Raw genomic sequence first — 13,353 nt, forward strand, 5'->3', positions numbered from 1 at the left:
ATCAAATTCAATCAAATGTATTTTATTAAGCCCTTTTACATCAGCAGTTGTCACAAAGTGCTTTACAGATACCCAGCCTAAAACACAAAAGAGCAAGCAATGCAGAAGCACAGTGTCCAGGAAAAACTCCATGGTTGTTCTTTGGGGTTTTAGGCTGGGTATCTGTATAGCACTGCGACAACTGCTGATGTAAAAAAAATACACACAACCGTTCAAAAGTTTGGGGTCACATAGAAATGTCCTTGTTTTTGAAAGAAAAGCAAATGTTTTGTCCATTAAAATAACATCAAATTGATCAGAAATACAGTGTAGACATTGATAATGTTATAAACGGCAGATTTTTTTATGGAATATCTACATAGGCGTACAGAGGTCCATTATCAGCAACCATCACTCCTGTGTTCCAATGGCACGTTGTGTTAGCTAATCCAAGTTTATCATTTTAAAATGCTAATTGATCATTAGAAAACCCTTTTGCAATTATGTTACCACAGCTGAAAACTGTTATGCTGATTAAAGAAGCAATACAACTGGCCTTCTTGAGACTAGTTGAGTATCTGGAGCATTTGTGGGTTCGATTACAGGCTCAAAATGGCCAGAAACAAAGACTTTCTTCTGAAACTCGTCAGTCTATTCTTGTTCTGAGAAATGAAGGCTATTCCATGCGTGAAATTGCCAAGAAACTGAAGATCTCGTGCAACGCAGTGTACTACTCCCTTCACAGAAGAGCGCAAACTGGCTCTAACCAGAATAGAAAGAGGAGTGGGAGGCCCCGGTGCACAACTGAGCAAGAGGACAAGTACATTACAATGTCTAGTTTGAGAAACAGACGCCTCACAAGTCCTCAACTGGCAGCTTCATTAGATAGTACCCGCAAAACACCAGTCTCAACGTCAACAGTGAAGAGGCGACTCCGGGATGCTGGCCTTCTAGGCAGAGTTCCTCTGTCCAGTGTCTGTGTTCTTTTGACCATCTTAATTTAAATTTTTTATTGGCCAGTCTGAGATATGGCTTTTTCTTTGCAACTCTGCCTAGAAGGCCAGCATCCCAGAGTCGCCGCTTCACTGTTGACCCGCAAAACACCAGTCTCTATGGAGAGTTCTCAACGTCAACTCTGAGCAAGAGGACAAGTACATTAGATTCACAATAATTTGATGTTATTTTAATGGACAAAAAATGTGCTTTTCTTTAAAAAACAAGGACATTTCTAAGTGACCCCAAACTTTTGAACGGCAGTGTAAATCAAAATGTTTCTGAAGTCCTGCTATAGTAAGAAAGTGTGTTATTCAAGAACACAGTTACTCTGTAGCAAAACTGTAACCCCAAACTAAAATAACACGTTTGTAGCATATACAGATCCGTGACCACGCTAGTCCTAAACCCCTAACCCGAACCGATCCAGGTTTTCTTGGAAGACTGTGTCCCTGACAGCTTTGGAGACAACTCTGATGTTCTCCGTATCGGTAGCACAGGTGAAGTGGTTGTACAGAGATTTGTGACGCCCTATGTGCTGCTCTTTGTACATATTCAGGATGAACATCTTAGCAGACTCTGCATCTCTCTGTGGACCTTTAAAAAAATAAATGTATGAAAAAGAATGTACGTAAAATATACTGGGAATCGCTTCATGCATAATACGATCAGAGTTGGGGTCAATTCCAGTTCCTGTCACTTGAATTGGATATGGACTCTGTTTTTTTATATATAGGAATGAACTCTAATTCACTGGAATTTAGGTGGAATTGACCCCAACCATGGATATGTAAAATATATTGACACACACATATCAAGGCATAACTATCCAGTGTACTTAGTAAAGTACTCAGCAAGGTTGGAGTATAGCATGAATATACAACTAAATGCATGACTACCAGTGTACTAGTCTAGAGTACTAACCAGTGAACGCTGAGAAGTAGTCTGCTAGGTTGGAGTGTAAGATCTTATCCGCTAGGAGGTCTGTTTTGTTGAGGAAGAGGATGATGGAGGACTCCTGGAACCAGGGATAGGTGACGATGGTTGTAAACAAGGCTTTGCTCTCCTCTAATCGATTCTGCAAGGAACATAAACACATAGGAAGATTCAGATCATGTTCAAATTTGTTATTGGTAGAATAATATACGTCTAAAAACACTTATGCTTGGAATTAAATTGAACCCTCCACATTGAACCCTCCATAATCTTTGATTATACACTACTGCGCACATACACAATGAAGGGAGTCTACCTGGCTGGTAGTGGTAGTACATTTTACAGTACCCCAAATCATTTATTTGACTTTATGTGACCACGGGAGAAACAACTCACCACATTGGCGCTCTCATAGAGGACCTGGTCGTACTCGCTGAGAGCCACCAGGAAGATGATGGAGGTGACCCTCTCAAAACAGTGGATCCACTTCCTCCTCTCTGACCTTTGACCTCCAACATCCACCATCCTGGTAAAAACAACACGGAACACATCTCAAATCACACTCTATTCCAGCTATAGGGCATTACCTTTAGGGTGTCATTTAAAATGCTGACTTGGGGAATACTTCCTTCCCTCATTCCCTCCACTCTTCCTTGAAGTAATCACTGGTCTAACATTACTAAATAAGTGGAGGTAAGAACTCAACTACAGTACATAGCTTTCAAAGATCCAAACAAGTTATATCAGAGATTACTGCAAGGAAAGAAGGAATGAAGGAAGGAAGGAAGGATAGGTGGAAAAAAGTATAATAGAAGTATATAAACAGAACCATAGCCTCAGTGGACAACAAGGCTCTGACACCATTACTCCAATAGAGAGGTCACTGACCTGAAGATGACAGTCTTGAGGTCAAAAGGGTACTCTATGATGCCAGTGGTAGGGACCCTGACCCTGAGGATATCCTGCAGAGTGGGGAGGTATGAGGGTGCAGCAATTCTGTCCAGGTCACTCAGGTAACTGTCATGAAAATAACAAGAAAATGCATTGGCAGTGGCACATACTTTGCTAAATACCCTAACACTAGATACCTGACTTATTATGGAGTGCATAGTCATATCTATCTGTCTATGGATAAAGATCACAAATTTGGCAGAATCAAGGAGCTGGGACTTGTTGAGTGTACATGCATGTATACCTTAGCTTGGACTGAGTGAGTGGGTAAAAGACAAATCTCACTATTTGGTAGAGTCAGAGAGCTGGTACTCCCTCCTGCGCTCATAGCACTTCTGCATGCCCTGGTCACTCCACAGTCTTCTGATGCCATCCACCTGCCATGGTTCCAGGTTGGTCAATATGTCTGCCTCCACCCTGCTCAGCTTGTCTGCATGGCTCTGGAACACACAGAGATGTCGTTTTAGATATGGCAAGTAGTAGATGTTGCTAGAGATTGATACTTAAACTTATGAACCAGCAAGCCCCTTTAGAAAAACACAATCATATGATATTGAATCTTCTGACAAGCTGCTTGCAATGTTCTGGTGATCTTTGAAATCAATCCGTAGGGTCTTCATGGCTTGGATCATTTTCTGAACAGCAATGACGATGTTCTGGTACACCAGCTTGGTGAAGCCTCGCTTGTCCTCCTCGGAGTAGCCCGTCCCATGGATGATCCTCATCTGTTTGATGAAGGTGCTCTTCCCACTCTCACCAGTCCCTGGGAAAGGAGAGACATGAGTCTGTGAATGTCAGTGTGTGTCAGGATTGGGCTCAATTTAGAATTGAATTGAGAGTGCCTCACAAATCCCAATTCAATTCTTGAATTTAAGTAGTAAACAGGATGAAGAATTTCAATTCAAATTTGAATTAAAGAATTTCACAAAATTCAATTCTATTTCCTATGAAACTCAAAATGCCTCTTCTAAATTAGGTGTAGTCTATACAAATAAACATATTGTACATAAAACATCAAACATGTTGTTATACACATGCATATCAAATATTGATGAAACAATAGATTTTCAGGACAATCTTAGAAGGAATGATCAACGAAAACAAACATTTATGCAAATATTCTACTAATTTCCTGTTTTTGGGACTACAAACTGTCGAGGTCTATTGGAGTCAATTCCAAAATTGTGAATTGAGCACAACCCTGAGTGTATGTGTGTTTCGTTTTACTATCCTTGTGGGGACCAGAAGTCCTCACAAGTATAGTAAAACAAGGAAAATATTTTGCCGGTCCCCACAAGGAAAACGGGTATTTATGCTTATTTTTGATTTTTGAATGGGAGTCAATTGTTTGGTCCAGACAAGGATAGTAAAACAAACTTGTGTGTGTGTGTGTGTGTACGAGGATGTGTGTGTTACATGTGGGTGTGTGTTACATAAAGGCACCACTTCATCCACACGTATTGCATACTTTGGCTTATTGGCCAATAATATGACCTTTACAGCAGGAATACATTGAGAAGTTTGTTAACTAATTCTGAAGGATAAGATTGGTTTGACCTTTCTTCAATGTCCTATAATGCTTAATGCATTCCTAAAATAACCTAAGAACAATCCATGTTTTGATAGTAAGTAGTAAAATGCACCGTGTGAAAATTTTGCAATAGTGCAGTAGGCCTTCATGTAGCTATTACAATAGTACGGTGTGGCTAGTAATCATTTCACTATGAGAAATTCTGACATTAAATTGCATTGTAGTTGGCCTCACATGACTGTTGCATTAAAATGCAAGCCAGGATCAACTACTGCCACTTGTCCACATACCACACATAGCCATAACTGCTGATCAGAGAGTTAAAATGTGCTAGATGACAGTTTGGACAGAAGAGAGATGCAGGTGACTCCGTTTATTTAGATAAGTGTGACGGTAGGATAGAGGCTTCCAGCAAGTGCTTCTTGGTCCCTCTCCAAGTAGTTTTGAAGGACTGTTCTATGAATGATAATGCCCACTCACCATCAGTCGCCCCTAGACTACACATTCAGTCACACTTTGTACAGTACATTTAAACGATGTCATTCAGAGGTACAGACAGTCATTTAAAAAATGTAGCCTACTGTTATTCGACCTGACTGTAATTACTCTGCCAGTAATACTAACTTTTTTCAGGGCTGAAAATCACCAAGACAAAAAGTGTAGCCTTGTTCTGAGTGTCTGCTCAACTATCTCCTGGTTTAACAGGTTTCTATGTGGAGAATGGGGTTTGGAGTGACTCATACCTACTCAACTGCCCAGGGCTTCTCTGGAGAACAACTATGAAAAGAAAACTTGTCCTGTCAGGGAAGATGCAGCCTACTATTCCATAGAAGTGATATATAGACTAGATGTTCATCTCATGGTGCAGGAGGGGATGGCTGCTGTTTTACGGGTCCTAACCAATTGTGCTATTATAATCTTTTTTTGCATGGTTTGTAACAAATTTTGTACATATTGTTTCTTCTAATTTCTCTTATGACTGAAAATAGCTTCTGGATATCAGACCCCCTGTATATAGCCCAGTGGCTGCTGAGGGGAGGATGGCTCATAATAAAGGAGCAAATGGAATAGCATCAAACCATGTGTTTGATGTATTTGATATCATTCCACAGATTCCGCTCCAGCCATTACCACGAGCTCGTCCTCCCTAATTAAGGTGCCACCAACCTCCTGTGATATAGCCTTGTTATTGTGTTACTTTTATTATACATTTTTTTGTAAATATTTTCTTAACTCTTATTTTCTTAAAACTGCATTGTTGGTTAAGGGCTTGTAAGTAAGCATTTCACAGTAAGGTTGCATTCAGCGCATGTGACAAATAAAATTTGATGTGATTTGATTTGATGATTTGATGTCTAAAGAAAGCAAGTTTATAGGCTACATTGTTTTAAAATAAATATAAGGCTATCTTATTTTAATTATTAAACATGTATATGGTGGATTATTCTGAACTTCCACAGCTTCAATTTACTTCTAACTGAAAGCCTACCCTCCCCCCCCCCCTCGCAAAACTACAAAATTGTTATGTTCTTCCATGATTTCAAGTTAATAGCCTATTATTGGACAGACTAAATGGTAGGCCTATGTGGGCCGCAAAATCAAATCGTACCTAGCACCCTGAATACCCCTGCAGATTTAAAGGTCCAATGCAGCCATTATATCTCAGTATCAAATCATGTCTAGGTAACAATAAAGTACCTTACTGTGGTTGTTTTCAATTCAAATGGTGAAAAATAAACAAAAATAGCTTCTTAGCAAAGAGCAAATTCTCAAGCAAGAATCTTGCTAGGAGTGTCTGGGAGTGGTCTGAGTGGGTAGGGGAAACAAACATATTGGGGAAACAAACATTTGATTTATTGGTTGAGACAGCAGAAACAAACATGGCTTTTCACAGGTCTTCTCCTTGCCTTACTGATGTTTGCATTTATTTACATTCTGTATTTCAACATCTATAAAATTGCTTCAAAATCTATTGTAATTCCGATTAGGCCCATTTTAATCATATCAAATCTAAAAATGTAGTCATTGATAATGGGCCTTTTGCAGTCCAAGAACAACATAAAAGTAAAAAACAGATTTTATGACAATGGCTAGGTTTCCATCCAATTTTGCGACAGATTTTCATGTGAATATTATACAATTAACTGATAAAGTGGACACTGGACAGGTTTAGATATTGGCAGAGAGGTTTGAAACTCTAAATGTGACCCGTTTCAGGAAACTAGGCGTATGTTGTGGGTCACTACTTCACAGGAGAGCCGTTTGAACTTAAACCTTTTTTTTAATCAAAATAGTTTTTGGGGCAGAAATGCCTTCTCGAACACATTAACTTTCATGTGCCTTAATAACAAACTTGTATGTAAATACGAATAAAACATTTGAATTATAAGCCTAGTTGGTTAGGCCACAGAAAAAGTGAGCAACCTTCTCGCTAGCCATGATTGGCAGAGATAATGAGTGCTGAGAGATGAATTTGGATTGGTCTGCCATATAGCGCGCTTCTGTCTATTTGAGCTGGTTAGTAGGTAATCCTGTCAAAAGCAGCTTTTTTTAAAAGAATTGCGTATTAAAACTTAACAAAAGAGTCAACTATGCAAGTATCCATTTTATTAGAACTTCACTGCAACTACTGTTCAGATTACTCTCGTCTGAGTGTGCGAATAACTGATGAATTTACGAACGCTCAACACTGGTTGAATATGGCCGGTGTCAGTAAGTCGGCAAAAAAGCGTAGTTAAATTGTTGCCAGGAGCACAGCTACAGTTACCAACACTCTGGTTAACATGAAAACAGCCTAGCCAGCTCTGCTAGCGTGAGTAAAATGGTCAGAGTTTGGGTGGGGGCTAAAGCTTAAGATGATTCTTATAGCATTGCACACGGTCAGTGTGAACCAGAGTGACTTGACACAACAACGGGCCAAGCAATGGAAACGACACAGGACGTCTTATACATTCATCCATGTATACGGGTAAGAGTCTAGCAACAGTTTCAGATATTATACGTTTCTAATTTTGTCAGAAAGTTGCTAAAGCATACTGTTAGCTAGCTAGGCTTGCTTGCTAACATTGGCTTGCTTGCTAACATTACGTTTATGATCTGTGTGTAGTAATGTTATCTCAGAATGCCATTTCGCATTGTTATAGCCTAATGTTAGCTAGCTAACTATGTTTTATTTCTGCCTTTTCTATTCCAGACATTCTGAAATTCACTAAAGCATCCCATGTATGTAACTTTAGTCTTTCACTTTTCAATGAACTAGCTAACATTGAACCTATTTGGTTAACTTTAGCTAGTTATGACAATCGGTTTGTATTGCTAGTACTCTATGGATTAGGATTATGGTTCAATGTTTAGCTAGTATGTCTAAACAAAAGACTCCACTTTGCCAGATGATTACTTGACCCATCAAGTTAGCCAGGTATGTCTGACGGTGATTACAGCTATCTATTGTATAATAATGCCAAAATATTTGTATCTGGAATTTGTCTTTCAGCATCAGTAGAACACGCCTGACTCTCCTCCACCAGTCATACAAGGAGAATGGTCTAATGCCTCCCATCAAAATAAGAGCTGGCCCAAGCAAGCACAGGTGACACCTGAAGCATGAGGACTTGCAGTGGGTGGTGAACTTCATCAACAACTACGCAGAGGATAATGCAATAGTGTTACCAGGACGCCACCCAGGACACAAACACTTTGGTGGAAAGCTGCTGCCATCCCATGTGACAAAAGCAGCAGTGTGGAGTCTCTACAAGGAATTGATGACAACACTTGGTATGTAAAGCATAAGCAAAACGTTTGGATTATTTAATTGACCTCAAACAAGATTGGCACTACTTTTATTGATCTCACATTATTTCTGTATTTTCTAGAGGTACGTGTAGTCGGGCTGTGTGTTATCATTTTAATTTCCAGTTTCCAAGATTATGTTTCTGTATACAGTGCTGCTGCTCTGCACATTTGTAGGTAAGTGAGACTTACCTGATAATGATGCATTTAAACATTATCTTTCGTTTTACGTTACATTTTCTTTTCATTAACTTAATGTTCTTTTGTTGTTTGCAGGTGCACTATCATTCTGGACCCTACGCAGCCAGGTACCATCTACTTTTTAACTCCTCGCAAGTGTGGCTTGTTTGGTGTCTGCTGTGAAGGAGACCACAACAAGTCAACTACTTGATTGATGAAGGCATAACATCCAGCAAAGGCATCAGCGCAGTCAACTACAAGCCTCATTTCTTCACCAACTACGGAGTTGGGGAAAAACACATGTACCTAATTTGTGATAACTGCAGTGGCCAAAACAAGAACAAGTTTGTGCTCTGGTATTGTGCCTGGCGGACCATGCACAAGCTCCACCACAGTCTGGACCTTCACTTCCTGATCACAGGCCACACCAAGTTTGCCCTCGACTGGTGCTTCGGCCTCACCAAAGCAGCGCTTCAGAAAGACCAGAGTGAACACTTTGTCTGAGATTGCTGGTGTTGTGAAGGACAGCACTGTGACAGGGGTCAACATCCCACAGCTGGTTGGACTGGAGGATGGTACGGTGCTGGTGGAAAAATACTGTATGGCTGGCAACAACACGTGACTCTGTACTCCGCTGCCACAGTTCAAGCATTACCAGCACTTCAGGTGAATATTATTCTTCTTATCTAAACTTGGAAGGTGAATTGATGTTGTGCAAGGTTGTAATTTCTTAATTTTTTGTTGTTATTTCCTGTTTTAGAGTTTCGATGCTCTGGAGCCTGGTGTTGTTGTCACCAAGGATTGTTCGGACTCAGTCAGGACCAGGTTTCAGCTGCTGCGCAACGCTAACACTCTTCCTCCGATAGATGGTCTGCCTGTACAAGCACAACCTGGACTGGACACAGCTAGACAAACATATGTTTTTGAGAAGATCAGGGAGTTTTTCGCCGAAGAGGCTATGGACATCACATGCCCTACACCAAAGTCAAGAGCAGGAGAGAAACAGGCTCTCAGATCCCCTTGTTCATGCGTGGTTCGGACGGCCCAGTCATCAGCACTATCTACAGTGCCTCTATTCTAATGACTCTCTCCTAACACACACGCCATATGTTGATGCTACAATTATAATTTTTTATCCTGCTGCTCAGCCACTTTATCCCTGATTGTATGCATATAACTACCCCATCTATCACTGATATTGTTCTTGTATATTATTTTATTTATATTGACACTATCTATTTCTGATATTGGTACTATGCAAGTAACCATTTGGCTGTACCGTTTACACCTTCTGTAGACACCCATCCACTTCGAAATATGTGGCTGGTGGTATCATGTATCATGGTGCCGGAGAAGATGGCTGACATTTTACATGCTCCTAACCAATAGTTTTTTTGCTAGGTTTTTTTGCGTTGTTTGTAACTTAAAAAAAAAACTTATTCTGTACATAATGTTGCTGCTACCGTCTCTTATGAGACCGAAAATAACTTCTGGACATCAGAATAGTGATTACTCACCACGAACTGGCAAAAGCTTTTTTTTTCTTTAACGAGTCCGACAAACCCGAAGTGAAGGACATACTGCTTTCCCGGGAACAGGCCCAAATCCCCATCATTTGCGTGAAGAGAAGACGGAGAAAAAGAGGACGGAGGTCGGGCTGCCTTCTGAGAATTCGTAGGCGATCAAATAAACCCCCACTTCCTTCCGTTCTACTAGCTAACATTCAATCATTGGAAAATAAAATCGGCGACCTACGAGGAACATTAAACTACCAACGGGACATTAAAAATCGTAATATCTTATGCTTCACGGAGACCTGGCTGAACAACGACATTATCAACATACAGCTGGCTGGTTATACGCTGTATCGGCAGGATAGAACAGCGGCGTCTGGTAAGACAAGGGGGGTCGGACTGTGTATATTTGTAAACAACAGCTGGTGCACGATATCTAAGGAAATCTCAAGGTTTTGCTCACCTGAGGTAGAGTATCTCATGATAAGCTGTAGACCACACTAACTACTTCTATGCTCGCTTCGAGGCAAATAACACTGACACATGCATGAGAGCACCAGCTGTTCCGGACGACTGTATGATCACGCTCTCCGCAGCCGATTTTGAGTAAGACCTTTAATCAGGTCAACATTCACAAGGCCGCAGGGCCAGACGGATTACCAGGATGTGTACTGCGAGCATGCGCTGACCAACTGGCAAATGTCTTCACTGACATTTTCAACCTCTCCCTGTCTGAGTCTGAAATACCAACATGTTTTAAGCAGACCACCGTAGTCCCTGTGCCCAAGAACACTAAGGTAACCTGCCTAAATTACTACCGACCCGTAGCACTCACGTCTGTAGCCATGAAGTGATTTGAAAGGCTGGTCATGGCTCACATCAACACCATTATCCCAGAAACCCTAGACCCACTACAATTTGCATACCGCACCAACAGATCAACAGATAATGGGATCTCTGTTGCACTCCACACTGCCCTTTCCCACCTGGACAAAAGGAACACCTATGTGAGAATGCTATTAATTGACTACAGCTCAGCGTTCAAAACCATAGTGCCCTCAAAGCTCATCAATTAGCTAAAGACCCTGGGACCAAACACCTCCCTCTGCAACTGGATCCTGGACTTACTGACGGGCCGCCCCAAGGTGGTAAAGGTAGGTAGCAACACATCCGCCACGCTGATCCTCAACACAGGGGCCCCTCAGGGGTGCGTGCTCAGTCCCCTCCTGTACTCCCTGTTCACTCATGACTGCACGGCCAGGCACGACTCCAACACCATCATTAAGTTTGCCGATGACACAACAGTGGTAGGCCTGATCACAGACAATGACGAGACAGCCTATGGGGAGGAGGTCAGAGACCTGGCCATGTGGTGCCAGGACAACAACCTCTCCCTCAATGTGATCAAGACAAAGGAGATTATTGTGAACTACAGGAAAAAGAGGACCGAGCATGCCTCCATTCTCATCGACGGGGCTGTAGTGGAGCAGGTTGAGAGCTTCAAGTTCCTTGGTGTCCACATCACCAACAAACTAACATGGTCCAAGCACACCAAGACAGTCGTGAAGAGGGTACGACAAAACCTATTCCCCCTCAGGAGACTGAAAAGATTTGGCATGGGTCCCCAGATCGTCAAAATGTTCTAAAGCTACACCATCGAGAACATCCTGACTGGTTGCATTACTGCCTGGTATGGCAACAGCTCGGCCACCGACTTCAAGGCACGACAGAGGGTAGTGCGTACGGCCCAGTACATCACTGGGGCCAAGCTTCCTGCCATCCAGGACCTCTATACCAGGCGGTGTCAGAGGAAGGCCCTAAAAATTGTCAAAGACTCCAGCCACCTTAGTCATGGACTGTTTCTCTACTACCGCTCGGCAAGCGGTACCGGAGCTCCAAGTCTAGGTCCAAGAGGCTTCTAAACAGCTTCTACCCCCAAGCCGTAACACTCCTGAACATCTAATCAAATGGCAACCCAGACTATTTGCATTGCCCACCCATCCCCTCATTTACACCGCTGCTACTCTCTGTTATTATCTATACATAGTCACTTTAATAACTCTACTTACATGTACATATTACCTCAATTACCTCGACTAACCGGTGCCCCCGCACATTGACTCTGTACCAGTAACCCCTGTATATAGTCTCGCTCTTGTTATTTTACTGCTGCTCTTTAATTACTTGTTCCTTTTATTTCTTATTCATATTTTTTTTAATGCATTGTTGGTTAGGGGCTTGTAAGTAAACATTTCACTGTAAGGTCTACACCTGTTGTATTCGCCGCAAGTGACTAATACAATTTGATTTGTTTTGATTTGATTTATAGCATTTCTTTCACATGACCCAGCAATTTAGTCTGTCTGGGTAAGCGTCATCTAATATTTATAAAATATTTTTATCTGGACACTTTCTGTTTGCCTGGAATTTTTCCTTATTGTAGGTGACTACTTTTGCCACTGTTAGTCTTAATCTTTACTACACTACTCACTGTTTTGCACATGACCTCCCGTGTGAATCCTTAAAGAGATGGGTGGGGCTGGTTTAAGAGGGTGTGAACAATGCTGAATGGGTGTAGACAACGGAGAGCTCTCCAGTAGGAGAGAAAGTGAGTTTACAAGTTTGTCAACTTTCAAAGCAGAATTACTTTCCCATTGTTCCTCAAACGCAGTGCATGATATACAATTTTGTAGCTCTGAGTCTCTACTTGTATGCAATGCAAAAAACACAATTTCAAATTTTGCTACCTAATACGGATTTGAGCCAGTCGGTCACCTATTTCTTATTGGTCTATTAACTAATTTACCGCCAAAACTCCATACCACCAAAACAGGCTGACATATCAGGCAGTCTTTTCAAACAGTTTACACTAAAAAGGGATTATCATTGTTTTCACCATTCCACACTATTATTCCAACCTCATTCCACAGTATTATTCCAACCTCATAGTGTGGACATATATTTAAAACCCAGGGAATCTAGTTTTTGACTGCACTGGGTCTTTAAATGGCACTGATCTATAGCAGAGTAAAGACAAGTCGAGTTACGAGTTTAAACTAAACCGCAGAGGATGGGAACCATTTGAGGAAAGTCAAATGTTCATTTGCAAGATTAAAATAATTGTCGAAACGCTATCTAGACTATGCCTATTCCTCTAACAATTTTTTAATGACATAAAATCAACTTGGAGTAGCGTAGTTAACTATACCTCGCGCATAAAGTTGCCGAATAAACAATTATACATAGCATACGCCATGACTCACCTAAAAGCAACAACTTTATCTCCCGGTGAGATTCTCTCTTGTCCCGGCGAAGCTGTCTTTCAATCTCCTGATGTATCTTATTTCTCTCCAATTCTTCAGCCGACATACAGCATTCACCCATATTGGTGCCGTGTTGTAGCCGTCCGTAGGTAAGGTGAGGTAGATGGATAATGATTTTTATTCCAACCAGGGGGATGCGGGTCAAGATAACGTCCTC

At 41.4% G+C, this 13,353-nt stretch overlaps 1 protein-coding gene across 1 annotated transcript; it reads right to left on the bottom strand.

Moving 5' to 3' along the window:
- Positions 1-1,032: 1,032 nt before the first annotated feature.
- Positions 1,033-13,309, bottom strand: LOC120044950 (guanine nucleotide-binding protein subunit alpha-14-like). The gene is made up of 7 exons (XM_038989700.1): positions 13,137-13,309; positions 3,438-3,622; positions 3,145-3,299; positions 2,797-2,925; positions 2,305-2,434; positions 1,897-2,050; positions 1,033-1,569 (listed from the first exon to the last, which is right to left on the bottom strand). The coding sequence occupies exons 1-7, from the start codon at positions 13,255-13,257 to the stop codon at positions 1,376-1,378; spliced, it is 1,068 nt and encodes a 355-aa protein (XP_038845628.1). The 5' UTR covers positions 13,258-13,309; the 3' UTR covers positions 1,033-1,375.
- Between the last annotated feature and the right edge of the window lie 44 nt (positions 13,310-13,353).

The sequence above is a fragment of the Salvelinus namaycush genome, chromosome 3, assembly GCF_016432855.1.
Source record: "Salvelinus namaycush isolate Seneca chromosome 3, SaNama_1.0, whole genome shotgun sequence".
Classification (NCBI taxonomy): domain Eukaryota; kingdom Metazoa; phylum Chordata; class Actinopteri; order Salmoniformes; family Salmonidae; genus Salvelinus; species Salvelinus namaycush.